Source organism: Lepidothrix coronata, unplaced genomic scaffold, assembly GCF_001604755.1.
Source record: "Lepidothrix coronata isolate B3197 unplaced genomic scaffold, Lepidothrix_coronata-1.0 Scaffold28, whole genome shotgun sequence".
Taxonomy (NCBI): Eukaryota; Metazoa; Chordata; class Aves; order Passeriformes; family Pipridae; genus Lepidothrix; species Lepidothrix coronata.
In genome coordinates, this window is record NW_016690208.1 from 1,329,514 (window position 1) to 1,356,908 (window position 27,395).

Consider the following 27,395-nt stretch of genomic DNA (forward strand, 5'->3'; position numbering starts at 1 on the left):
CCCGCCCGCAGCAGCGGGACCCCCCGCACCGCTCCCACCGCCCGCAGCAGCAGCCGCCGCATCCCGGCCCGGCCCCGGCGCTGCCCCGGAAGCGCCCGGACGGGGCGGAGCGGGCGGGGAGCGCGGCATGGCGGGGGCGGGCGGGCTCTTCGCCGTCTACAAGCCGGCGGGGGTGGCCTGGTGCCGCGTCCGAGAGGCGGTGGAGACGCGGCTGCTGCGCGGTGAGCGCGTCGGGGCCGGCGGCGGGACCCGTCCCATCGCATCCCCGGGGGTCGCCGGCCGCCCCTGACCGCCCCCCCCCGCATCTCTTTGCAGAGCTGAACGCGGCGCCGAGACGCGCCCCGCGGCAGCAGATCCGCTTCCTACCGACACCGGCACCGGCACCGGCACCGGCACCGAGCGGCGGAGGGGCCCTGGAGCTGGTGCCTACCAGGGTGCCAGTGCTGGCCGACCACCCCCTCGGTAAGGCTGGGGGAGGTGGGAGTGGTGGGAGCATCGGGATGGTGGGAGCATGGGAATGGTGGGAGCCCCGGGCGGGCTCCGTGAACTGACCTCCCGCTGTCTCCGTTGCAGTCCAAGGCCCGCGGTTCAGGCGGCTGAAGATCGGAGCAGGTCACCGGCTGGACGTGAAGGCTTCAGGAGTCTTCGGTGGGTCTCATCCTGGAGTGGCACCATGTTCTGCGAGGTGATGGGTTTCTGCAGGGGGAAGAAGTGGTGGAATCTCAGCCACTGCACAGTGTCAGCCCTCGGGTCTCACAGACCAGCGACCCCTCACCCCCAGCACACAGGGCTTTGCTCGGGGACTCCAAGCTCCTGAACTGCCACATAACCCCCCATCTCTGCTCTACCACCTGAACTGGCTTTGCTGTATCACTGCTGAGTGTTTGCCCAAGTACCCAGGTGTAAAGTTCCGGAGAAATCCAAGAACTCTGGTTACAGCCTTAAAATTTTCATGACAGGCAACCATTTGGGGGTCTAATTGCACTGCTCAGACATGACTCCTAAGGAGAAACAGCCCTGTCCAGGGGAAAGAGTGGTGCGAGTGTGCAGTGCTCTATAAATGCAATCAGTGACTTCATGAGTGGCTAAATAACAGGTTCCCCATTTTCTGTGTTTCAGTGCTTGGCATTGGCCATGGGAACAAGCTGCTCACTGACCTGTACAACTGCCACCTGACCAAGGTAGGTGCTGGCTCTGAACGGCCTCAGAACATTGGAGGGTGATTATACCCTTGGTCCTACCCCAGTGCCCTGGACTTTGTGATGGTGGTTCTGCTCTTGAGTCTCAAGCCCACCAACGCTTTTGAGAGCTTTTCAAGGTCCAGAACGTTGCCCTTCTCGTGAGCATCCACTCATGGCCTTTAGAGCCCCGGATGCTGCTGTCTTTGTGTGCAACACTCGTAGCCTGCACTCCTCACAGCTGCATGGCACAACACTGCTACTCAATTGCTGGGAGTATTTCTTTGATTAAACTGTGCTCTTTGCCTTTCTTCCAGGTTTACACTGTTGGTGGGCTGTTTGGTAAAGCCACTGATGATTTCTCGGATACAGGGAAGCTAATAGAGAAGACAACATTTGGTAAGAAACTGATTTGATGTGGTTTTTTTTTTTTTTTTAAATACAGAACACCATCAGCACACTAACTGCAAGGCATTTAACCAGGTGAATTGCACAACAAAAGCTGCTCCTTACATGGTTTCTGTTTGTTATTGATGTTGTAGTCCACTTGTTCTAAATATAACACAATATAAAATATAAAAGCCAGTATAAGTGCTGGCCACAGTCATTGCTACTGGGTTGGTCAAGACTCAGATCTCTGTAAATCACACTTGGTGATAGCAGTTAAAAGCTTTCATTGAATGAAACTCTTCAAACACCCAATAAGAGAAACTGGAGCATCAGTCATCTTGAAATCAATTAAGCAGAGTAACTCTTCCCTTTGCAGTCCAGTGCTGTGCTGCTCCATGTGCAGCCAGGGAAAGTGGCTCTGCTGAGGCCACCTCTCATCAGCCCCTTTTGATGTGACTGCCCAAGGGACAGCAATACCTCGGTGGCACGTTTCAGGCTGCTCTCTCTTTCCAGTTCCTGGGTGGATAATTGAGACTTTGTTTCTGCCTTAATATTTGCAGATCATATCACAAGGGAGAAGCTGGAACGGATTCTCGCTGTCATTCAAGGGACAAATCACAAGGCCCTGCTGATGTGGGTGTCCAAGGGGGAAATGAGCTGACCTGATCCCACTGCCATTTGCCGGTCTTTAAAACAAAGGAGAGGGTTTTGTTTCCCATAATCGAAGTCTTTAAAGGTTGGAATGCTTGCCAGGGGCAGAGAGGAGTTACTGGGAGTGCTCTGGTGAGAGGTTGCAGTTAAGTGTCCTTGTATCCAGAAATCTCCAGCTGTTTTTAGACCGATTTGCTACATTAGGGCTGACAAAAATATCTTGCACACATGACCAGGTACCTCCCTCCCAAACTGTGCTGCACTACTGACAGTATTAAAATATATGCAAAAACTCAACAGAGAGGCAGTTTCAAGAACAAAAACTGCAGCTCTGCTTTGTTGGGGGTGGAGATATTTTGAGTCCCATTGGAGAGAAGTACTAAATGTCTGTTCTGCCCCCTTTTTTGTTTTCCCAGGTATTCTAACATTGATATGAAAACACAAGAGGCTTACGAGCTGGCTGTCAAAGGGTTGATTCGTCCCATGGATAAAAGCCCCCCGATAATCACAGCGATCCGATGCCTCCAGTTTGCACTTCCAGAATTCCAGCTAGGTAGGACTGGCCCAGAATGTCCTGGGGAACTCTGTGTTACGGCAAATAAGTTGGTAAAATTCAGTTTCTGAATTGTGATTTAATGCCAAATAACTTGGTGAGAATTTCTCATCAGCTTGTAACTGCTAATCCCTGCAGAAAATTTGAAGGATTTGTAGTTTCCAAAGTCACCAAAGCATCTCCTCTTTTGATGAACTCTTCAGGGTGGCTGAAAGATTCTTTGGTAGGGGAAGATCTGGAATCTTCACAGTACTGAAGCTGCTCTTGTAAATCCATCCAGCTGTATACCCATTTAATTTCCCTGCCAGTTCCAGATCAAAGTCTGAGGCCAAAAAATTTGCATCGTGAATACCTAAAGGACAAAATTCTTCTTATCCCAATGATTCAGTGCAATCCTTTTCAGTGCTGGGTTGTTGGGGTTTTTTAAAGCATGGTTTGCTTTCCTGCATCCAATCTCCTCCTCACAAACTATTTGCCTTATTAAAAAAGTGCCTTTTATTTTCACCTTTGAAATACCTAAATTTCTACATTATTCTCTTGTATTTATGGCCTTGTTTTCCTAAAGTATTCACTCTGGGTGAGGCTAAGACACCCTGCAGTATTCCAGCAAATCATAATCCACCCATGCTGTATCTTAAATAGTGCCTTCTGCCAAACCAGTTCTTTCAGCCTAACTGCAAGTGATGTCTGGATTTACAATGTCTGAGCTTGTGTCAAAGCTTTGCTGCTTCTGAAGGAATCTCTCTGTCCTCCTAGAAATCCACTGCTTGCATGAGACCCAGCAGTACCTCCGGAAGGTAGTTCACGAGATCGGCCTGGAGCTGAAATCCTCAGCCGTGTGCACACAAGTGCGGAGAACACGGGACGGGGTTTTCACGCTGGACGATGCCCTGCCCAGGACCCAGTGGGACCTGCGGAGTATCCAGGATGCCATTCGGAACTGTCGGCTTAAAGTGGAAACAGAGATAGAGAAAACACTGGGACATGGGGATAACAGTCCTGTTCATCAGCTGGATGTGCAGATGGCCCACGGTGCGGACAGCTGAGAGTGCTGAGGGGGGACATCCATGAGCGATCCCTGCAGCAATCCCTGATGGACAGCAGAAGGAAAGAGGTTAATTGCAGTTCACTTCCACCCTTTCCTTGAGATGACTTTAATCAGAGGCTTTCTTTTTTTTCCCAGTGACAGGCTGTATCAGTTTTTTGAAAGCATCACAAACAGTTCATTAACGGGAGGTAGCTGTGCCAAAATTCCTGTTGACTTTGAGAACATTAGGTTGCTAAGGGATATAAAAGCCCATTCCCAAATTGTTTAGCAGCAGGAAATAGCGTCTTAGAGAGCTGTATTCCCTTGACTGCACAGATTTGTTCCTTGCAACTGGCAGCATAACTTATCTACTATATGGATTTTATTTTCCCTCTGTTGCTTTAGAGTGTTTTCTTTCCATTAGCCCTGCTTTCAGACACAAGACTCAAGATCAGGCTAAATGAGGGATGTGCAGGAGAAAACAGCTTACCCAAAGCAATGCAAGGAAATGGTTATATCCAGAATAGGTGTGTGTGATGATAAATGGCTTGTAATGGGGACTGATGCACAGGAGACACAAGAAATAAAACTGCAAGTGACCTAAAGGGGAAGAAGAGGCTGGTTCTTGGCTCAGTACTCATCCATGAATACAATGACTCATAAAAAATCCCAGTATGTGCTACTTTTTTTGAATTCTTTTTTTTTTCCCTGAGGAGCCAAGGGTGTTGAGGGGTCTCTGGTATCCTGCTCTGCAGCAGCCCTGTGCAGACAGCATGTCCTGCCCTTTGGTGAAACTCTGTGAGCTCTGTGACACCACTTGGTCTCTGTCAGCTCGTTATAGCTGGGCCTAACTTAGCAGAAACACACTTTCTAAATTTAAGTTAAAAATGTGAATTACACTTACCATTATTGCACTCAGTGTTCTTCCAGCTCTACACTTAGTTAGTGAGTTGGGAGGTTTATTTATAGAAAGCAGATCTGTTCTGTTCCTCTCCTGGACTTGGGCAAAAGCCAGCGTATTTCATCCTCCAGGTGACAGCCATGAAGGTACAAGAGTAGCTCTGGGAAGGGCAGTTGGAGGGGCCACGATGAAGTACCTCAATGGCAACTGTGCATTCTTGTCCTGAAGTATTCCAGGAATCATTTACTCCCTGGAATCTCTCAGTGGTGGGTTTCCCTGCACAGAGCAGCCGGAAGAGCCGTGGAACGCAGCTGCCACCGCGTGGCAGAGCCACCGTGCCAGCAGCAGGGACTCCCCAAGGACATTCTGCTCTTACTTCATGTTGTAGTGTGGGTGTTTATCCTCCATGGACAAGGGAGTGGGATCAGGGCACCTTCCCCAGGCACTGTGCCCTGTGCTACCTGAAGTGTAACCCCTGTCCAGGACACTTGCACAGCTACAGCTGCAAGTTTTAGTCCCAGTGCTGCTACACAGATGGGAAGAAAACACGGACTTCTCACTCCTTAAATAACCTTCAGTAACTTTCCAGTGGACTATACTTCATCCCCACAGCTCACACCTAACACAAACTGAAGAATTCCCATACATACTTCCCATTGCAAAACCAAATTCCAGTTGCACATGCCATCGCCAGAGGAACATTTTGGTTGGAACACTCCAGGCTGAACCAGTTCTTCCACACACAAAATACCAGCCAAAACAGCAGCGTTAATAACAAAGTTTGAATTTCCCAGTTCTTGCCTTCTTGTGACTTTTTTCCTCCCCTTAAAACTACTCCAAAACATGGGAATTTTCCTCCCTTGGCAGAGGAGTGTGGGATATACCTGTAACCATTCCCCCGAGAGTCCATTCTGATCTGGCCACAGTAAATACACTGCACAGCTGCACATCAGCAGAGACCTGCTTGGATGAATCGTGGAATACACAGGCTGGCTCTGCCCCTGCTCAAGACCTCTCCCCACAGCTTTTGAGGCAAAACAAGATACTAATTAGTGATGTTTCTGTGCCAGGTCCAGAGCCAAGAGCACAAAAACAATTCTGTTCTCAGCAGCAGCCTTGTGACTGGTTCCTAGTCTCCAATCACAACAAAGATTAATTTGATTCAGATTTGGAAATAACGAGCAGACTGCAGCATGTGTCTGACTGGAGACCAGAGAGGAAACTCACTGGGCAAGAAGGTCCTAGAAAGTAGAAATGGGCAGAAGGACATCAAGCCTGAGTGAAAAAAGGACAAGGGATCTGCAGTCACCAGAGCACTTCATCACTTAGAACTGCCCAAGGCAGCCAAATTTAGTCTGTGCAGTCACCCTAACACTGACATTGAAACACTCGTGCTCCCAACACCATCACTGTCCAGGACAGCACCCACTCTCAGTGACTCTGCACTTAGGGCAGAGAAAGGTGGTTCTGCACCTGCCCATTCCTGGGCAGTGCTGCCACCCAGTCGTCATGGACAGAAAACATCTCAATAACAGATGTTAGAGTTGTCTGAGAATGGTTTTAGAATTTGTTCCCAGGTTCATGTGATGTTTTAAAGGCTCTTAAAGTGAATTACTGAGAAATGCGAAGGCTGCTTTATTCAGATTGGAGAATTAACACAACTTCACATTTTGCCATTTTACTACAGAAATGATACAAAACCTCCAGATACCAGAGCAGGTAAGTACAAAAATGCAGAACACCCAGAGTTCTCCAGATTTGACCATACAACAAAACCCCCAAACCACCACAACTTCAGCCCTCCCTCCGTGCTTCTGAGGGTTTTCCTTTCAAAGCAGCTGTTACATTGGACATTTGTATGTCCTCACTTCCTCTATCCATTCAGTAACCAAACAGCCCCAGGATGTAGCAGGGAAACAAAAGCTTCATAGGAAGGGTCTCGACATCAACCTGAGTTACAACCTTACCAATTAAAAAAATAAAAATCTCGTTGATCAGGTAGTAGATGAAATTAACCCAAGTCCTACATCCTTTTCCCAACAGCAGAAAACAACAACTGTCATGTTCCAAAGATTCTTAGGAACAAGCCTGTTAAACCGCACCTGTGGCAATGCTACATTTAAATTAAAAATCCTTCAGAGGGCACCTTCTGCCTGTTCAAACCAGAATGACACCAACACGTGTGCCCAGTGACAGTCACTTCTGCAGGATGTGGCAGCCTCCAGGTTCAGGACTAGTCACTGAGCTCCAAGTCATATTCAGGGTAGAGCTGTTTTGTAGTGACCCCTCGGATAACAGCTAGGAAGAAAAATACCATTGCTTTTATTAAAAATAGATCAGATCAGTAAGAAAAGTTGTGTTTTCCTGCCCTAACTACCCCACACAACCTCCCACAGCCAAGAAACCAACCCAAGGTTTTGCAGCTGTGCTGCCTGCTTGTCTCAACACTTTGGTTTTTTTAAGCATATGAAGAAGAAAGCTGACAAAAATTGGTAAGACTTTTCAAATTTTGGTAATCCATAGCAGAGACTAAAATACTGGTAAATAACAATTATTTCCCACGTTCAGTCCTGAAAACACGCCAAGAAAACAACAACAGAAGCATTTGTGCTTGCACAATGATTGAGTAATACAAGCCTAGAGTCTGTAACACAAGCTCTGCCTCCGTGGTGCAGCAGCTTCTCTCTGTGTCTGTATGAAAACACCAGCTAAGGAGTTCTCCAACAGCTTTCCCCTTCCTTACCCAGCTTGCCCAGCAGCATCTGCCCAGCATCTTTGATTTCATTGTACTCATGGAGCAGAGAGATGTGCTTCTCCAGTTCCCCCAGGCTGTAGCCTCTGTAAGATAACACCAGAAAGGTCACAAATGGCACAGAGGGACTGGGGGTTCCTGCTGCTGTGGGAGACACCAAAGCCTGGCACCTCAAAAGCAGAAACTGAAGGCAGCAAGTGCAGTTGCTGCAAGTCATAAACATCAAAGCTCCAAACGAGCAGATTATTTTGAAAAAACCCTTATTTTGAGGGTTTTTTTTTGCCACATCAAGACAATTCACTCAAGTTCTCAGAATCAAGTAGAAACAGGAGAAGGCTGCGTTGAGTTCCATTTATATGTATCTCTAATCTCTAGCTAGGGAAAAAAAAATTAAGAATCACAGAATCATTGAATCATTAAGGTTGGAAAATACCTTCGAGATCAAGTCTAACCTTTGACCAAACACCACCATATTAACTAGACCAGAGCACTGAGTGCCACGTTCAGTCATCTCTTGAACACCTCCAGGGATGGTGACTCCACCACCTCCCTGGGCAGCCCCTTCCAATGCCTGACAATCCCTTCAGTGGAGAAATTCTTCCTGATGTCCAACCTGAACCTTCCCCGGCACAGCTTGAGGCCATTTCCTCTTGTCCTGTCACTAAAAGGTCTGTTTACCCTTAAGGATAAATCAAAAAGGGTTTTGCAACGGCCTTTGTTGTTTTACCATTTCCATCCTATGCACTATACTTATCTTGGAAAATATCAGTCCTTCACAACAAACAACAAATGGCTGAAATTATCTGTTCCCAGTTAACATGTAATTACCTCAGGAACATACAGGATAAAGCTAAAATCCTCTTATGCAAGGTCCTAGTAAAACATGCTTTGCTTTACTAAATAAATTGGAAAGAATTCCCTCAGGTTCCATCACTCACAACAACACTGGAACCAACATTGCACCATAACAACAATGTCATCATACAAGGTCAGCTCTCAGCTCCAATCCCTGTTTTAAAAACAAAGATAATTCAGGCAACACAGTGAACGTTGAGCTTGCCAAGGACATACTCGGACAATAATTGTGCAATTTCCTGGTCTAGAGCAAGGTCTTTTCTTTTCAGCTCTTCAATTTCACACCTCAGGGCTGCTTCGCTGGCTCCATTAGGTTGGAAGGAGCTTGAAGATGGGACCTGTAGAGCACAGAAGACATTTAAGAGCAACTCAGCCCTGGATAAGACACTACAGTGCTGTGGGCACGAATGGGAAAATAGTGTGTGTGCCGCTGGATAAAATAGGAGAAAAAAAGGAAAAAAAATATCCCCTGAGCAGGGAGTGGGGAGCTTAATTAAGACAGGGATCGGTCTATGTAGCATTAGGCTGCTCCATATCACATCCTACAGCACTCCGGAGATTTACAGCGTGAAGTGAAAATAAAAAATCAAACTTTGGTTTTTACAAGCTCCCAGGAGGGGAGCTAAGCTGCGGGGCCGGCACTAACTCAGGAAAGGAGCGATTTCTCCCTCCAAGTTAAAACACTCCCCGCTGCGCGGGGCCGTGCGAGCGGCCGCCGTGGGGAGAGGACAGAGGACCCACCGCCCCCGCCCGGCGCGGACTCACCGGCGCCCTGAACCCGGCCGTGCCGCTCCGCCGGCCGCCGCCCGAGGCCCTGGCAAAGCAGAAGGAGCCGCGTCAGGGGCCGGGCACCGCCGCCTCGGCGGGGACGCGGCCCGGTAGGGGAGGCGAGGGGGCAGCGGGGAAGCGGTTCGCACCTCCTGGGCAGGGCCCGCGGAGGCGGGTGGCGGGGCGGGCTGCGGGCGGTGCTCGGCGGGACCCGCTCGGCCAGCGCTGAGGGCTCCGGGCTGAGGGCTCCGGGTTCGCGCCTCCCGCCTCAGGGGCGCGGGGGGGCGCCGCGGGGCACGCCGGGAACTGTAGTCCTGCTGCCGAGGAGCACGCCGGGAGTTGTAGTCCCCTATCACAGCCCGGCTGCAGGTGACATTAGATGTGGCAGGACACAATTGTCCTTGTTATAGTCAAAGAGACCAAAAATCTTCCAAATTTTAGATAAAATTTATTTACGGCAAATGAGCAAAGCAGCGCTGGGCGGCCGGGGACTCTCCGCTCCACCAACGGTCCGCGAGTTTAGAGTCCGCCTCATATATATTTTGTCATTTCCTCCTTTTTCAGTAGGCTCCTCCTTGTTTTAGACGTCATTAGTTCTTTCTACGCAGACTCCGTCCTGTTGCTAGGGGGTAGGTTCTTCTTTTTAGGTGGTCTTGGGATGAAGGCAGCAGATCTTCCTCTCATTACCGTTGGTTGAACTTGGTACTTGCGCCTGTGCATTTTGTCCTTCTTATGTAACTCTATGCATTTCCTCCTTATAAGTACATTTAAGGTTTATAGCTAGCATAGGATATAGCTTGCCATGGTAACATAATATTGCGGTTTGACATTTTGCAATCTAAGTGAATCGTGGACTACAACATTACAAATTTTATTTGATCAGCAAATTACCTGTCTTTGCCTTTATTTTGTTGGACAAGGGATGTAATTCCAGTTGCTGCCCCTGCTGTTCCCAGACCAAGGAGCATGGCAATAGTTATGGCAGTAAGTGGTTCTCGTTTTTGTAGTCTGTGTTTATTACCATCCCAATGTTCAAGGACCGATTCTTTTGAATGGTAAAGGATTCGGGGTATTACCGTTATCTGTATACAAAATTTCTTGCCTTCATTAAATATTTGTAAAGACAAGCAGGGGGTTAAAACAGTCTTTGAACATATCCACCATCCCCTTTTGCCAGGTATAGCCCTCTTGTTGTTTGTTTTATTAAGTCTCGGCTTTTTCGAGCCACATAAGTTGTCTCTGGCTAGAGGTACTTTTCCTATGCATGTCCCATGTCCGCTAATGTGCTGCATGGTGAGCCCAATTTTCTTTTCATTCCATTTACATTGTCTGGGATTGTCCTCTTTACTTAGGTTAAAAGTAACATTTAGTCCTATTCCTTCATATAAGGGTGGTCTTACATCATAGCACAACTAACAACTTAGAGTAGCATTTGTTTGATTAAGAGTTTGGTATGCAGTTTGCACTACCTTCCACAAAGGATTAGTCTCAACAAGTTCTGAGGTTGTAATGTTCTCGGTTGTGACCGTAATGTTACCGGTTACATTATTTTTGATTATTCTATCTTTCAATACCTTATTTGGTCCCACCTGCTAGGGTTCTTGTTGAGGTTTTCCTTTTCTAATCAAAATTAAACCCCCTCTATCTGTTCCAGGTTCCCAGTATCTGACTCCCCAAGTCTTTCCTATTAGCCATCCTGGGTCTTCTGGTTGCATTACCTGGAGGATTATATGAGTACAATTACTATATCCTATGGATCCCCCAGACGAATCTACTTGTGGATGCTTGCAGCCTGGTGGTCCCCATGTCGTTGTTAGGTATTTATCTCGGACAGCAGGGACCCAGGCAGAAGCAATAGTGACACACTTCCAATATGCACAATAATATTGATCACGAGAGTTACAATACCCCTTTCCTGGATTAGATGCAGGACAAAAATAATAAGGCTTCTGGTTTAAGCAACGTTGTAGAGGTACCATTTGGCACAGTGTAACAGAGAAGCTAGGAGGTCCTGCTGTAAGATTTCGCCCAATTATTTTTTGGTCGCCCTGTCTGGCAAGGGTCCATTCAAAAGGCTGGTGTGTTTCGCTTCCAATTGCGTGTGTTATATATATTAAACTTATGATCACTGGAACTTTACTCATTTTTGCTAATTGTAATTTAGTTTCCAGTTTGTCCCGGTGGAATTGGCAAAACAATTTACAGATTTCAGCCCGTTGTCCCCTAGTAGGTATCGGGTTATCTTGGCATTGCAGACAATAAGGTTGTCTTTTAACTGAAACACAGGACCACTCTTTACTACACTGTAAACATTTGCAAACAACCCAACCTAAATGTCCAGAAGTAGGGTGTTTTATGCAAGGTATCCCCCAGATGTTTTCTATTCTGGGGGTCTCAGATACTTCTGTTTCTATTTCACAACACAAAGGGAAGATGTGAGGTGTTCCCTTTAACTTGTATAGTCCAGCCCCTCCTGTTTGATCAGGTATCCTTTCTCTACTCCAAGGTGCAAAATGTACCTCTCGTAAAGTGTTTCCAGGAGGTATTTGGAACCATTGATATAAACTATTTCTTACTTCCCTTCTGGGATGATTGATTTGCTGGCCTTGTCCTCTTTATCTTCATTCGGAGACCTCTCAGTTCAGATGTTACAGCCCATTCTGTGGGAGGTGGTTCTACTGGTCCTTTGACCCAAGTTGCATGAGTCCAGCCTCTCTTGGCAGTACAGATTGCTGTATCTGTGGTAAGAAGAACAACAAAAGGTCTTTCCCAACGAGGGGTCAATGAGGATTCTTTCCAGGTTTTGATTAATACTTGATCTCCAGGCTGAATTTTATGTATAGATATGTCTAAGGGAGGTCGCTGAGTTACTAGTCCTTTCTTTCTCAATTCCTGTCTCCTCTTCATTAATTCAATTATATATTCTCTTAAAAGGGCATCTTCTACTTTTGGATTTTCCATTGGGGTTCCGAAATCATATGGCATTCCATACATCATTTCAAATGGTGGAATTCCCATGTCAGTGCATGGTTGGGTTCGGATGTATAATAAGGCCAATGGCAAACACTTTACTCAATTCATTTTAGTTTCAATCATTAATTTAGTTAAATGTTTCTTTATTTCTCCATTCATCCGTTCAACTTTACCAGAACTTCGTGGATGCCAAGGAGTATGATATTCCCACTTGGTTCCAAAAAGCTCTACTGTTTCTTTAATTATTTTAGAAGTAAAATGCGGTCCTCTATCCGAATCTACCACTGCCACGCTACCATGCCTTGGAATGATTTCTTCTAATAAAATTTTGATCACGGTCTTGGCCGTATATCGTGCTACAGGGAAAGCTTCTACAAAGTAGGTGAGATGACCTACCAACACTAGTAGGTATCGATATCTTCCTACTTTAGGTAGCTCAGTAAAATCTGTTTGTACTTTCTCAAAAGGAAACTCACACTCGTTTCCCTTCTTTCGTGGCTTACGCCCTCGCGGGCTGTAAGAACCGCACTACTAGAAGGTCCACACTCCCAAAGGACGTCTCAATCGTTTGCACTCCAGGAATCCTTAATCCCCGACCGAACGGAACCGCTTATAAATACTTACTCACTCCTGAGTCGTCGTTCGGATCTTACGGGGAACTGCAGTGTATTCCTTTGCTCATTCGTCTTAGATCTTGGTCGGATATCCAGAGTCTGTACCGCAAAAGGCCCTCTCCAGGACCGTCTGGAGATGGAGTCCCGCAGCACAGAGGGTCTGGATCCAAATCGTTATAGTCAAAGAGACCAAAAATCTTCCAAATTTTAGATAAAATTTATTTACGACAAATGAGCAAAGCAGCGCTGGGCGGCCGGGGACTCTCCGCTCCACCAACGGTCCGCGAGTTTAGAGTCCGCCTCAAATATATTTTGTCATTTCCTCCTTTTCAGTAGGCTCCTCCTTGTTTTAGACGTCATTAGTTCTTTCTACGCAGACTCCGTCCTGTTGCTAGGGGGTGGGTTCTGCTTTTTAGGTGGTCTTGGGATGAAGGCGGCAGGTCTTCCTCTCATTACCGTTGGTTGAACTTGGTGCCTGCGCATCGCAGGGGCTGAACCGGCCCGGCTCCTCCCGGCGTTTGCTCGGTGTTACCGGGGCACTGCAGCAGCGGGACAGCGCCGGGTGTCACACGGCAGCCCAGGGTGTCTCCAGGGCGGAGGGTGTCACACCAGCGAGGGTGTCCCGGAGAAGGGGCGTCACCGCGGGGTGTCCCGTGTTGTGAGGGTGTCACCGCGGGCTGTCCCGGGTGTCACCGCGGGTGTCCCGGGGCGGAGCGGGGCCGGCCCGGGGGCGGAGCCGCCACCGCCCCCGCCGCTCCCGCCGGGCTGACGTGGCCCGGGCGCGGGGCGGACATGGCGGACGGCAGCAGGCAGAGCCGGTTGGCTGCGGCCAAGAAGAAGGTGAGGGACCGGGGGGGACGGGACAGGACACGACATGTCACCGCACCACACAGCGGGGCTGGGGCGGCCGCGTTGCGCGGGCGCCGCGCGGGTCGGAGCCCCGGCAGGGCTGGGCCGGGCTGGGCCGAGCGCGGCCTCCCCTAAGGGGCGCGGGCCGGGCCGCCGCCCCCTCGCTCCGGGCCGGGCCGCGAAGGGGCCGCGGGAGCCCGCGGGTGTCGAGGCTGCGGCCCGGCCTTCCCGGCGGGCGGTCGGGGCGAGGCCGGGGCCGGGCGGCCGCGGTGCTTTGCGGGCTGCTGTGCGGGAGTCCCGTGTCCCGTCTCCTCCCCCCCACGCCGCCTCCTTTTTAAATTATTTTTTCATGTTTTTTTCCCATATTTTTTTCCCTCGGGGCGGCCCGGCCCCGGCCGTCCCGGCCGTGTCAAAGTCGCAGGAACGTGTGTGTGTTCTGGCAAAGTGTCCTGGAGCAGTTCAGGCTTCCATTTTGAAATGCTCCCAGTGGTGGGATCCTCCTCCGTCCTGCCCCGTCCCCCGCTGCCCCGCCGTGCCCTGCCCGGCCGGCGGCTTGGTATTTACATCGATAACCCCGGGACCGGCCCGTTCGGGGCTCAGGTGCGCAGGAATTGCACAGAAACGCTGCCGGGACTCGAGTTACAGCTTATCAGACCGGCACGTCCTGAGCCAAGTAGCTGTGATTAAAAAATCATTTGTAGATTGTTTCTCCCCTTAGTTGTTGCAGTGTCTGTACTGATGTGTTGCCTGCCTGTGGGGATTGCAGTCTTCCTTCATAAAATATTTCATGCAGCAGCAGATCTTACTGTCAGGCAGTGCCTTTTCACTTTGCATGCAGGATTAATTGCCTTTTATTAATTTTGCCTTATTGCTCTTAGTTATAACACTAAAAAGCCCCAAAAATAGTGCTTTTAATCTCCTTATAGCTGCACTGTGGAGTATCAATTTTTTCCCCAAGAATAGCATTAACTGTAAACAAATGTTTTACAACTCTAATGCTCTTGTCATAAACCCATCACTTTAGATCTTACTTTATCCTTCTCTGGGTTTGTTTTGATTTTTTTGTCCCAGAGGGGCAAACTCATGGAAGAGCATTTCACTTGTCCTTACACTTGATCTGTATTATTAGCCAATAGAGTTAAGTTTTGGGGTTTTGTTGACATTATAGAAGGCATATTTTTTTGGACTTCAGACTCTTCTTCTGTTCACAGCTGAAGGAATATCAGCAGAAGAACAGCCCTGGAGCAACTGCAGGAACTAAGAAAAAACGCAAAACTAAAGAAGGCAGCAGACCCGCCACTCCCACCACCGATGACCAGCAGCCTCCAGAGAACGTGAGTGCCTCATTCTTTCTGTTAAATCATTTCCCACCTCCCTGCTCTTTGGCTTTCTGGACAACCTGAGTGGTGCTGGGAAGTGGTTGTGCTGGTGTAACAGCTGAGTGGTGTAGGTGCTGTATGAAGTGTCCTACAATAGTTGGCAGCTGCCAACTTTCCAGTGGTGGAAGGTGCAGCTGGATCCGGGGTCTGTCCAAAGTGGTGGTGACCGTGCCCTGTGCGTGCCCAGAGCTGCTGTTTTGAGGGGTTTGCTCTGGACGAGGCTGGTTCTTTGGCTGCCTTTGACTGACGTTTTCTCTCTGTCCTTCTCTGAGCCGTTTCTCTTTCCCCTTTTCTTTCGCCTCCTGTAGATTCAGAACATTCTGAAGGTGCTGGTGTCAGACCTTAACCGCTCCAATGGGGTAGCCATACCCTCATTGGACAAGAGGAAGGTGAGGCAGTGCTCGTGTCCCTTGCAGTGACTCGCTGTCCCTCCCGCATGCTTCGGGTTCTGTCCACACTGACCTCCACCTTCGGGGTGGAGCCTTGTCCTCACACATCCATTGTCAGTCGCTTCAGTTCTGTTGCTGTTTTTATTAACATGGAGCTCTTTGTGTTTCCATTGTGCTTGTTTCCTCCTGGTTTGTGTCAAACTTAACACGTGGAAAAGTGAACCTTGTCAAAAAGTCTGCTCAGTGTGTCCTTGAGACAGCTGAGCTTTGAGGAAAACAGGAAGAGGTAGTGCTTTCTTAGCCTGTATTTCTCCTGCTCTGAGTGTCATTGCTTTGTCTCCTGGAGCCTGGTTTCTGAAGGGCACGTTTCTGCTCATCTCCAGGCAGGGAGCTGCCCTGTCAGGTTATTCCAGCCACCCATGTTATGACAGGCAATGGAACTGGCACAGGTGATGTACAGTCTGGCAAGTGCTGTGGGTTTAAATATGCTTGGGCAGGAAGTCAGATACTTCAAAGCCAAGCATGTACAGGCTTTACTGTATTCACATTCCCAAGATCCTGAAGAGGAAAGGGCAGGAAGTGTGCCAAGAAGGGATAGAAACATGTTCAGAAGCAAACATGAACAAACAGCTTTTTAAAAATACTTTTTAAAATACTAGTTTTCAGACAGTCAGTTTATTTAAATGAGGCTGAAATTATGATAGCAACTCAGGGAAGTCAAATTTTGTAGGCCACAGTGTTCTTCCAATTTTGTTGTACCAAAGCCCTGCTTTTAATTTTCACTTGCATCATTTTGGCAGCGTTGTTTCAATGTAGTTGTCATGAAGTAACTCGTTATTATATTTACTGCATATCCATGGGTCTCCAGCAATAAATATAACTATAGTAATCACATGGGGTACCTGATAGATGCAGTGAAACCTGCAAGATGGAATGGAGTTCACTCTGAATTGCCTTTGTGTCCTTTTTCTTCTTTTTTTTGGTGTTCTGCCCACCATACAGCAGCTGTTCTGTCCAACACAGAGTTCCTCCAGCTGGACCATGTAGGTTCTGTATCAGTAGAACTTGAGTGTTGTGAGGACACACTGCCAGCTTTAGGGTGCTGGGTGTGCCTGTCCAGCCTCAGAAAACCTGTGTTGTGACTGAAGTGTCACTCTTGTCCTGGGACTATTTTCAGTTAACACTAATAAGCTCAGTGTAATTTAAATCTCAGAGAAAGAGACTTGTTTCACATTGGAGGCTGTGATGAAGATGGGTGGTCCAGGGCTGTTGCTGAGGTGATGTTTGGCCTTGCAGTGAAGGCCTACCTGTGTCTGCAGCTTTAGTTCTGTTCTGCAAATGGAGAATTCATTACTCTGTTCATTCTTGTTTTCCCTTTTTTTTTTCTCTTTTCTTTAGAGATCTGATTGGCTGTTCTGGAATTTGTGGTTTGTTGTGCCTGTGGTTTTAGGAATAATTTGAAAACTAATCTTTAATTGCAATATATATGGAAAGAAAGGTTTCTCTTTCCAGTTGCTGTCTTGTAAAAGCCCTGAGTCAGGAAAATGCTGTTCAGAAGCTGGATGCTAATAGGGCAGAAAAGCTGATCGTTGGCAGCTGAGCTGCTGCTGCCATTGGTGTCTGATGTGAGGCAGAGCCCTCCCTTCTCACCCACTTCAGCCTTCTTGGCTCTGAAACACAGAAAAAACAGCAAAATAGGGGCCTTTGTGTGAAAGCAAACAGACCCTACTATATGCTAAGCTGAGCAGAATTACTTTTTATTCTATATTATTGGAAGCTCACAATGAATAATTTCCATATAAATGTTTTGCTCCTAATGCTTTCAGTTTCCAACAAATTCAGTTCTTCAAATAGTTCAGGTTTGTTTTTTTTTTAAAGTTTATTTCAAAACTCTCATTGTGAAGGCAGAAGGAAGGAGTTCTTTTGGTTAAGGCACATTACTGGTTTTTGCATCTTGAAGCATTGAGCTAAAAGAATGTCCTGATCAGAAGAAATTAAGGAAAAATTTTTGAGATGTGCTGGGAAGGAATTCCTCCTGTCCCTCTGATGTTTATATTGGTGAGTGTCTGACTGATGAAGGTGAAGTAACCTTTAGCTGGAAGAAGTGAGGGAGTTCCTCACCTTCCTATAAGCACCTAACATATATTGCTCCTTGAGGGCACAAGTATCTGTCCTGATAAAAAGAAATGCAGAAAATTCTGTTTCCCTCTGCAGTCTTCCAGCTTACTGTTTTCATTAAATCTGTCTTCACTGTTGCTGTATTAACCTCCCTGCTGGATTCATGAGTGAAGTGCTGAGCAGGTAAACAGGGAATGCCAAGAGAGGGAGATTTCTTGTTTCCCGTGAATGCCACAAAGGAAGTGACTGAAATAAGAGGGAACTTTTCCAGGTGGAATTGGCAGAGAGCTGCAGTGTATTGGTGTGGTTGAATGTTGAAAGATTATCTCATCTGTTTTGTGCTGTTTTTAAGTGATGACTTACTGGAGATGGATGATGAAATCAAACAAACTGCCATAAAACATGAGAGCACTGCTGGGCTGTTATGGCTCTGGGATGCTGTGCAAGAGATTAAATGGTCCAGTTTACTGTGGCTTGGTAGAGGGGGCATCAGATGCCACTCATCCTCCCACAAGGGCTGGATGGGAACTTGCATTGCTGTCCAGAAATAGTGTTTTGGCCCTCCTCTTTTCTGTTTGGATTCTTCTAGTCATGGGATCCATAGTTGCAGCAGGGCCACGGGCACCTGCTCCCAGCCACCTCTCTTTGGCCTGTTCATAAATGTCCTGTTTCTAAACTGGGGGTTCATGGCATGCCACAGATTTCACTGAGTTTTAGATGGAGCACTTGAGTTTGACTAGCCCAGTTCTCAGGTAGTCACTAACCTGTTCATTTCCATCTTCATTTGCATACAGTGACCTGTGTTTTCCCCAGGCACAGCTCTAAGGTGGTGTTTTTCAAAGCACAGTGACATCTGGCTTTGCCCTCACTTGCTTTCTGGGGAATCTTTTGCAGTGAATCTCATGTGTGAACTTACAGCTGGGTGACATTATTGCCCTGTGTTAAAGAAGGGAATTGGACTATGGGACATGAGAGGGCACAGCTCTGGAACACTGTTTGTCCACGGTTACAGTCACCTGCTTGCTCTGGGGAGAACACAGGTTCCCTTCCACATGTTCCTAAACAATTGATTGTTCACATCTGTCTGGTTTTCACAGACGGGTCACAAGGTGATGTGTTTGTGTGTGTGTGTTTTTGTCCACTTTGCATGAAGGCTGTAATCCTGTGCTGTGTTTTGTGACAGGCATACTTTGACAGTGATGTTGCCACTCGTAGTGCTGAGCCGCTTGCTCCCGATGTCCCTGTGCTCTCTAACAGCAACAGCCTCCCTAGTTGTGGTTCTGTTCTGCCTGCTCCTGAGAGCATGCAGCTGACACAGGTTTGTGAATTATCATCAATATTGCCATTGAACCGTTGAATGTTGGTTACTGATGCCACCTTTGTGTGGAGAAAGATGATCTTCATAAATATGACATGAGTAGTTCAGGTTTTCTGCTGTTGAAAGTACTCTGTTTTCCACTCTCCATCCAGTCACAATGTGTCTGTGAGAGCAGAGAGAGGATGTGTCCCTGCAGCTTCCAAAGCTGTTTTCCTTCCCTTTCTCTCCTATTCATTATCAAAAAGTACAGAAGGTCTCCAGTCAGAGCAATCTGTGATTCAGTTGAAGGTTTTTCCAGCAAAGTGTTGATTATACTGATGAGTAGTAACAGCAAACATAAAGCCTGTGACACCTGAGTTTCTCTATTCCAAGAAACCCAGACTCACACTACCCAGAAGTGATGTGTAAGCCAGGAATGGGTTGGTGATTTTCAGTTCATCTTCCTTTGGGAAACAGTAATTACAGGAGCTGTGGAACCTGAGCCCAGGTGTAATCAAGTGTTCATGACACATTCATAAATGTGACTCCCATCTTCTTTTACAGGCTTGTAAGTTTTTGTGTTTCAATCCACAGATTCACGAAGCTGGGGATCATAAAAATGCTCTGGATGAGAACAGGTGAGTGCCTGTGTTGGCTTTGCAGCAGGACCCCAGCAAATTAAGGTTTTATTCCTGCCCAGTGCTGTGCTGATTTGGACAGTTCCCTGGGAGAGGTTTTCATTGTGAGGTCTTTGTTCCCAGGTCTTTCTCATCAACAGAAAGTCTCCGCCAGTTGTCTGAACAACTCAATGGCCTGGTTTCCCAGGTATGACCTCCTTTTCATCCATTTGTTGCATTAATTCTCCTGGTGTTTGATGTGGAGCTTTAAGCAGCCAGCTCAAGGAAAAACTCTCCAATCTCAGAGATGTCTGCAGCCATCCTACTAAACCATATGATGTTTAAGCATTGAAAAGCAAAAAATCCCGTTTTAGGAATGTAGGATTTCAGCAGTAGGAAGAAAAGCAGAGTGGGATGAATGAATTGCATATATTCATGGGAAGATGTACTCTTGATTTAGTGGAAAAGAATCTGAATTCAATCTGCATAATTCAAATCAGCTTGTCAATAGGGGCAGCCAGGGTCTATCCTGAGCCAGAAAAGTGTTTCCTCTGCCTGTGTGTGGTTGGTTGAAGTGACAGGTGCTATAAGGAGTGTTATTGTTATAGTAGGTTCTTACTTAATAGTGATTTGTTGCCTTGGGGACAAAAACTGACTTACTTCACTGATTTACTCCTAGTCTACATCGTATGTGAATGGAGAAAGTGCTGTTTCTTCCACNAAATATTAAGGAAATGGAAGTAAGTTGTTCTCAGTCTGTCATGTTTTTTTTCTTATTATTTGCTGCTGTTGATCCCTTGTTGGGACTCTGTGCTTCCAGCAGTGTTAGTGAGGCCTAACAGAATGCACAGGTCACATCCATCACTGTCTAGTGTCACCTGGTGCTTGGGTAGTTGTGGTCACAACAGTCAGAGGCAGGTATTCGAGGTGTTCCCAGTTTGAGGACTGGGGATAATCTGGCTTTCATGCAACTGCAGTTCTTATTTCTGATTCACTTTTATGTCAAAATGAAGCCTCAGCAGAAACGGATAAAATAGGTTGACATCCCAGCTGCTTTTGTTGAAACCACAGATTTTGTTTTGTTTGGAGAATCTGATTATATCAAACTGTGATAATGATTTATTTTTCTGTCCTTTTTAATTATTGCTTTTTTCCCCCCCTCCTCCTCTTCTGCTCCTTCCTTTTTCTCCTGTATGCATGTGCCCGTCAGACACGTTACCAGGAGCTGGCAGTAGCCCTGGATTCCAGCAATCTAACTAACAAACAGCTCGTTACAGAGATAGAGGAATTGGTAAGAAACAATCCAACCAACCAGTTTGACATTGTCTTTGCTGCTCCTCCACGCTCTCTGGGTGTCTGCAAGGCTACGGGTTCCCTCACAGTGCCACAAGGAAGGCTGCTCACACAGCACTTTGTAAGGAACAAAATGGGCTGTATGGAAAACCTGGGAGGAGGATCAAAGCCTAAGGCCACTCGTGAGTGTGTTGGCTCACGTGAGGAAGCAGAGACAGAATTTTGCTGTTTCCATTTAAGTGGGCTCTGTTGATCTCCTCATGCTGTCCCTGGATGATAAGCATCCTGATAAAACAGCTATTTCTGGTCCTGGTCTGAATCCTTGAAATACATAGTTCTGGTGCTGGCAGCAGTGTGAAAACCTGTTTCTGCAGGTGGTGATGCTGTTCTAAATTTATCAGCAGAGTGGGAGCAATAGGTCCAAGAGAGCCTGGGGCTGTTTTCTGATCATATCCTCAGCTTCTCTTGGCACAATGAATGAACTGCTTTGTCCTGTGGCCTGCATGGATTCCTGCTGCTGCTTTACAACCTTCAGCTTTAACACTGCAAGAAATGCAGCTAAGTGGACCTGTTTCAGGCTGAAAAGAGCCTTTCTTGTGTGAAATACTTTTCCCCATTTTGTTCCTCCCCAAAACTAGGCTTTTCCCAAAGTTCATTATTTCCCAGTGTACCCCATGACCCCTCTTTTTGTTTTCTTTTTGGTTTTGGGTTATTTTTGTTCCATTCTGTTTCTTTTTGCGTTTTAGCTGGGCTACAGAGGTATAGTGCATTGCCCACCCAGGTTTCTCCTTGTTTGCCAGCTTTTCTATTTGCCTGGAGCTCTGTAGGGCCTTTGCTGCATTTGTGCTCTTGCCTTTGCTTTTCCTGGTTATGTTGAGTGCTGGCATTGCTTAATCAAAACCTCATCCCCCCTCCATCTGTAGTCATGTTTCAAAATGCACTGAAGGAAGTAGTGGTAGAAAGAAACAGCTTGGCCAATACTCATTATTTGGGGAGGGGGAAAAAATACTAATTATTTAGTTACTTATGAGGCATCTGTGAGAAAACTGCCAGGGTTTGGTAGCTGCCACTTTTGTCTCCTTCACTCCATACCTACAGATGCACCATGTGCAGTCACACATCACCCATAAGATTGAAATTGGCTGGGACAGAATTATCCCTTTCCTTGCATCTGGCTCCAGCTCTCTCTCATACCACCTTGGTGGGAGCCTGCCAACGTACGTGCAGCTCTGCATGACTTAGAGGCCAGTTGTTAACTGGGATAAAGGTCTAGGGAATTATTTAAAGGAGAAGACCATTTATTTTTTATTTAAAGTGGTTTTGGTGATTGTCCTAATACACCAGGATGACTGTGATTAACTGCACAGATGTGGGATATTGCAAGTTTAACTGAAGTTGCTGGATGCTCAGATAGGAACATACAGGGATTTCAACAGAGGTACTGAGAGGAACTGTCATAATGTACTGAGCAATGAAAAAGATATCAAGTGTATTAATGAAGGGAGCCCCGAATCTCTTACTTTTAATAGCTGAGATCAACTTCCTGGTCTTCTACAGAAATGGAAATTCTTTTTGCATTAATTGAGCGTATTATCCTAATTTGTCAAAGTGAAAATGTTTCATCAGTATGAGAATATTTTCTCTTAATATTGGTGCATCAATTTTCTTCCGTAGAAACAGCAGAACCAAGAAGCAATGAATCAGCTGGAGAAGGTAAAGTGTGTCCTATTTTTGGATACATAGATACAGAAATAGGTATCTGTGTCTCTAAGGAGTATAAGGAGTCATGGACTGTGGCACAGGAGTGTGTGATCTTGTCTCATGTTAGATTCAGTTTAATTTGTAGCATCAGGTTGAGTATTTTGAGTTCATGATTTGGCTCGGCAGGCAGTGTTCTGATTTTGACCAAAGCTAATATTTAAATACTCAAGTTGGAGGAGTGCAGTGGGAGCAGGAGGTTACAGTTTAGGTTCTTGCCAGGAGCTTCCATTCCAACACTGCCACGTTTGTACTGCAGTGATTGTGCTGTGCTGTCACTGCTGTTCTGGGATGGAAAAATGATTTAAGTAGCTCAAATAATGGAAGATGAACTGTGTCTTAAAAAATACTGGTATCATTTACATGCTAGAGATACTACCAGTGAACCCCTACTTTTCTAGTGTGACATAAAACAACAGGGGTTAACTAGTTGCCTATTTGTGCTGAATAAGCATAATTTGTTTCTACAGGAAAAGAAGGAGTTTGAACAGAAATTTTCTAAAGAGCAAGCAGCCCTGAGGGAACAGCTACAGGTAAGGCAGAGCCTCCATTACAGTAATGTCACCTGGCTTCTGCTGTTTTCTGATTAGTGACCACTCAGTCTTTAACATGGAAGGAAGCCATGAGTCCATTCCTTCAGGAAAACCGAGAGTGTTGGTCAGCCAGGCTGTACTTAACTGCAGGAGCCCTTTACTGAATTACCCTTTTGTGGCAACAGTGGGATTGCAGTGACAAGCAAAGAAGTTTTGCGCTGAGCCGGTTTTCCTTTCCCAAAGGTTCATATCCAGACTATTGGAATTCTCGTGTCTGAGAAGTCTGAGCTGCAGACGGCCCTTGGACACACTCAGCAGGCTGCACGACAGAAGTCAGGTGAGTGACTGTGAGCACTGCAGCCCAAGCTGGTGGTTACACTGTGGGTTTCAAGTCACAGGCATGACAGTTGCTGGCAGCCAGCTCACAGCACTCCCTGACTCCTCAGTGAGCAGGATTTGGCACTGGCACTGCTGCTGTCATCATCCAAATGGGAGCATGTTGGTCCCATGGCAGTTGAGGTTCTTTTGTGTATCACTAAAGCCTTGTCAGCTCTGTTGGGCCTGGTGACTACCCCAGACTGTTCTTTTCTGATTCTTTTAAAACTTTGTTCCTGTTCTCCGCCCTCCCTCCCACACAGCTGTCATGTTAATGTAGGTTTTACCCAAGCCTTTTATTCTGAACTACATTTGAGCAATTTATTCTAATAGGAAAAAATCCCCCAAACAAATACTGTCTGTTGTTCTGCAAAGGAAGTTTCATCATCTCCCTCTAAAAGTGAGGCAGGTAGTTACAGAGAGCTTTGCTTCCAGAGCTGCTAGTGAATCACCTGTAGAGCCAGGAACCAGTTCTGCTGATACACAAAGCTCTGTGCTGCCTGAAGAGCTTGTTGACAAAGTAGAAAGTGCTGTTCAGCCAGTTCCAAAAAGCTTTTTGTGGTGTAGCTGTGACTGCCTGTGCTCTGACTTGTGCAGGGGAAGCTGAAAGCCTCGCTGCCCGTTTACATTCATCTCGCCAGCGGGTGTCGGAGCTGGAACGCACCTTGTCCTCCATCTCCATGCAGCAAAAACAGTCAGAGAAGGTAAGAGTCACCTCTCTTTGTGCTTAACCAGCAGCTCTGCCTTTGGCTGTTTGCTTATTACTACACTACTGCAAAGCCTGTGGTCCCTGCTTAGAGAAGAGGCAGAAATTAACCCTGTTAATTATTAATTAACCTTGTAAAGCCCTGTATTCTGCATGATCAAGGCAAACTTCACTCAGGTTTCTGTGACCACTAATCATATGGTCCAGTTGCTGTCTTCAGATATGACACCTCACTTCATTAGTCTGGCAGATTCACACAACAGAGAGACCTTGTCCCAGAATTCTCCATCAAATGCACACTTTAGGATTGATACTAATCCAGAAGTTTGCAGAAATAACCTGGTTCCATTAGTAGCATCACATTTGAAGAGACTGAGCACACTTATTCCTGGCAAATTCAGGTGGTTCTAAGCAAACCTGTCCCGAGATTTTTGCTAAAGTTATGACCTTTTCTGGTTTAGCTGATCTGTTAAAGGTGAAATGAAGTATTTTTTTAACTTCTTTTGTTTGGCTAAAGTCTGTAGATGCATCAATAGTTTCTTTTTTCTCCAGCATAATAAAGAGCTAGTGAAGGAGCGAGACAACCTGAAAATGGAACTGTACAAACGAAGGTAAGTCCCTTCTGCTCATTACTGCAGTAGGACTCTTCTCAGAGAGCCCCAAAACATAACAAGGGGCACAGACCACAGGTCTCCAAACTTGGGAGGTTGGATATTCAATTACAAAAAAAATAGCCACTAGATGTGACACTTCTGTGATTCTAGCTGCCAAGAAGTACTGGACTGTAGATTTATGACCTGGACATCAGCAGACCCAGAGGACATGCAGTGGTGCCACTTTAATCTTTTGTTTGTTTCAGCAAAAGTAGTGAGGAAATAAAGCAGCAGAATTCAGAGCTGTCAGAGAAAGTTCATTCCCTGGTGTCCAAGAACTCAGCTATGAAGCTGGATGTGGATGAACTGATGATTCAACAGGTGAGGGCAGATCACACTGATCATTGTCAGACTTCCTTCTGAGAGAGGGGCCAAGACTTAACTCTTGGCTTTAAAGGAAGGCACAAAAACTCATCAAGACATCCTTTCAGTGAGGCCTTGGAGGAACAGAAAGTTTGTAATCTAAAGAGTTGGAGCAGTAGATTAAAAACATTGTGACATTGATCTGCTAAAAGAGTGTTGTACAGTGTAAGGGGGTGACTGAACGTACCAAGTGAGGAAATATGGTGACTTTTCAGCTTGTATCTGCTCAGCACTTTGGTTACTCAGCTGTGCAGTCTCACTGAGTAACCAGCTGAGTAGGGGTGGTGTTTGTACCCACCCAAGCAGAAGAAGCTGGATTGGACAGTGGCAGCTTGGAAGTCAGCTGGGGAAAGTTAGGAGAAGCAGCCAGTTAGAAAGGGACTGCATGGAGCAAGCTGTTAGCAGGTCAGAGAGCAAGCCTGGTGTTACCCTGGGCCTGGGAGGGAAGAAAATGCTCTTTTTTTTTTACTCCTAGACAGTGGCTTAAGTTACCCTTGAAAGAAAGCCAACTGCTGCTCTTTTGGGAAAAGTACTGTGCCTCAACTGAATCAGCCTTGCTGCTTTGTCCACTGACATGTTCCAGACATTGGCTTTAAATTCCTGACATGTTTGACAATTTTTAAGGTCACAGACTTTTATACCATCTGATCTGGCTGTGTAATGCAGAGTCTGGAAATGCAGAGTTTCTGAGCCAAAGTTTGATTAAGTCCTATTTTCTTAATTAAAAAAAAAAATCAGTAAGTGTAAAATTGGTAGGGAGTAGCTGCCCAGTTCAGCCTGTTTTACAGGATTAATATCTTAAGCTTTAAAAATTTTAATCCCCTTTTTTTTTCTTCACATTGAACTTCACTGTGAGTTGGAGCACTTTAGAGAACTGTAGGAGGTTACAATGTGGATTGTGTGGCAGGTTACTGTCAGGGGGAAGGCTATGCAGGAACTGAGTATTAGCATTTTGCTTCAAATTTCTGATTATTATTGACAGTTCTCAAACCAGACAGGGAGTCTGGATGCAAACCAGCAGCTGCAGATGGCTCTGGAGGAGAAGGCGAGCCTGGAAGCCCAGGTTGCTCAGGTAAGAGGTTGTATGAAATACAACCTAGATCTTGATGTCTGTAAAGAAATTTGTGTGGCAGAAAAATGCAGCCCGAGCTTTGCACTGACCCTGCTTTCTTCAAGCTTTATCCCTTAAGCAGTCACTGCCAAATTTATTCAGCCAATGTGATTTTCTTTGTGTTTGATTTTGCCTTGAACAGCTCTCAGAGTCACTTCAGCAGCTCCAGGCAGAAAGGGATCAGTATGTAGAGAAACTGAAGGAGGAGGGGAGCATTTGGCAGCAGCGGGTGCAGCAGCTCTCTGAGCAGGTAACCCCAGGGGCAGGGTCACACTGCTCTGGACAAACACAGGCTGCAGGAAATGCACCCTGAACGTTGTTCTAATTTTGACTCGTGTGGCCTTGCAGGTCCACACGATGGCAGAGGAGAAGGAGAAACATATGGCCCAAATTCGGGAGCTGGAAGCCAACATTACAGAGTTGATGAGCACATCAGGTAGGGCTTCCAAAGTGGGGCTTCCCACTGCAGAGTGCCAGCTGGATAGCTCTGTCCTGCTGTGCAGGTGCTTCCACACACATGTGGGTGTAAAGCTGTGAAGACAGCTGGAGGCCAGCTGACCCTTAGAACCCTTTTCTCCTGGCAAACAGCAAAGGAATTCCTGCAGTGAATGGCCCAGCATCCTGATTCTGTCTGTAGTACCTGCCTGACTGTGCTGTTGGCCTCTCTGGCCCAGGAGTTTGGGAAGGCAGGATGCTCTTGCTAGGGCTGTGGGGGATTCAGCAGACAGGAGGATGCTGTGCTTGGTTTCGGGGTAGGTTTGCTCCTTTGTTCCTCTCTCAGTGCTGTGCACCGAGGACTGGACACTGCAGCTGGTGATCCCTTCTGGGTCAGAGAGCCCTACAGGTTGGGGTGTGCCTTATGTACCCAACAGGGATGTGTATTACCCAGGATTTACCCTGTGACTGAGCTGCTTGTCATTCCATCTCCTCAGCAGTGAAGCCCATGGATGTGGAGCCTTCCTCCCCGCCGGGGCCCACGGCAGCAGAGCTCAGCCTGCAGGAGGAGATCCAGAGGCTGCAGCAGGAGAAGGAGGAGCTGCAGGGGCAGTACCAGGCCCAGGTCCGGGACAATGAGCAGCTGAGCCACCTGAACCAGGAGCAGGAGGAGCGGCTGCTGGAGCTGGAGAAGGCTGTGCAGCGCTACAACGAGGAGTCTGCGGACAGGCAGCAGATCCTGGAGGACATGCAGAGTGACAAGGCCACCATCAGCAGGGCACTGAGCCAGAACCGGGATCTGAAGGAGCAGCTGGCTGAGCTGCAGAATGGGTTTGTCAAACTGGTATGTCTCTTTT

General features: G+C 46.9%; 4 protein-coding genes and 1 long non-coding RNA gene across 5 annotated transcripts in view; 2 read left to right on the forward strand and 3 right to left on the reverse strand.

Moving 5' to 3' along the window:
• COQ4 (coenzyme Q4) overlaps nt 1-62 on the reverse strand; it is a 5,592-nt gene extending 5,530 nt beyond the window's left edge. The window contains exon 1 of the mRNA XM_017809916.1: nt 30-62. Coding sequence (XP_017665405.1) covers nt 30-62 — 33 coding nt within the window. The remainder of the gene's footprint in view (nt 1-29) is intronic.
• A 44-nt stretch (nt 63-106) lies between these two features.
• TRUB2 (TruB pseudouridine synthase family member 2) lies at nt 107-4,478 on the forward strand. The gene is made up of 8 exons (XM_017810341.1): nt 107-221; nt 316-462; nt 574-648; nt 1,120-1,181; nt 1,496-1,577; nt 2,129-2,201; nt 2,636-2,772; nt 3,529-4,478. The coding sequence occupies exons 1-8, from the start codon at nt 128-130 to the stop codon at nt 3,816-3,818; spliced, it is 960 nt and encodes a 319-aa protein (XP_017665830.1). The 5' UTR covers nt 107-127; the 3' UTR covers nt 3,819-4,478.
• A 1,847-nt stretch (nt 4,479-6,325) lies between these two features.
• On the reverse strand, nt 6,326-9,451 carry SWI5 (SWI5 homologous recombination repair protein). Its single transcript, XM_017809917.1, has 6 exons — nt 9,432-9,451; nt 9,225-9,335; nt 9,073-9,121; nt 8,524-8,645; nt 7,444-7,538; nt 6,326-6,998 (listed from the first exon to the last, which is right to left on the reverse strand). The coding sequence occupies exons 1-6, from the start codon at nt 9,449-9,451 to the stop codon at nt 6,934-6,936; spliced, it is 462 nt and encodes a 153-aa protein (XP_017665406.1). The 3' UTR covers nt 6,326-6,933.
• Nucleotides 9,452-9,537: 86 nt separating this feature from the next.
• LOC108494979 lies at nt 9,538-13,398 on the reverse strand. The gene is made up of 2 exons (XR_001874000.1): nt 12,673-13,398; nt 9,538-11,813 (listed from the first exon to the last, which is right to left on the reverse strand). It is a non-coding gene; the product is annotated as an uncharacterized LOC108494979 (long non-coding RNA).
• A 21-nt stretch (nt 13,399-13,419) lies between these two features.
• Nucleotides 13,420-27,395, forward strand: part of GOLGA2 (golgin A2) — a 20,391-nt gene continuing 6,415 nt past the window's right edge. The window contains 19 exon segments of the mRNA XM_017810079.1: nt 13,420-13,502; nt 14,723-14,845; nt 15,199-15,279; nt 18,581-18,715; nt 19,289-19,332; nt 19,456-19,519; nt 19,991-20,032; nt 20,034-20,051; nt 20,522-20,602; nt 22,279-22,317; nt 22,833-22,895; nt 23,139-23,232; nt 23,868-23,974; nt 24,529-24,587; nt 24,836-24,950; nt 25,975-26,064; nt 26,246-26,353; nt 26,452-26,539; nt 27,036-27,382. Of these exon segments, the coding sequence (XP_017665568.1) occupies nt 13,455-13,502; nt 14,723-14,845; nt 15,199-15,279; nt 18,581-18,715; nt 19,289-19,332; nt 19,456-19,519; nt 19,991-20,032; nt 20,034-20,051; nt 20,522-20,602; nt 22,279-22,317; nt 22,833-22,895; nt 23,139-23,232; nt 23,868-23,974; nt 24,529-24,587; nt 24,836-24,950; nt 25,975-26,064; nt 26,246-26,353; nt 26,452-26,539; nt 27,036-27,382 (1,746 nt within the window). The 5' untranslated portion in view covers nt 13,420-13,454.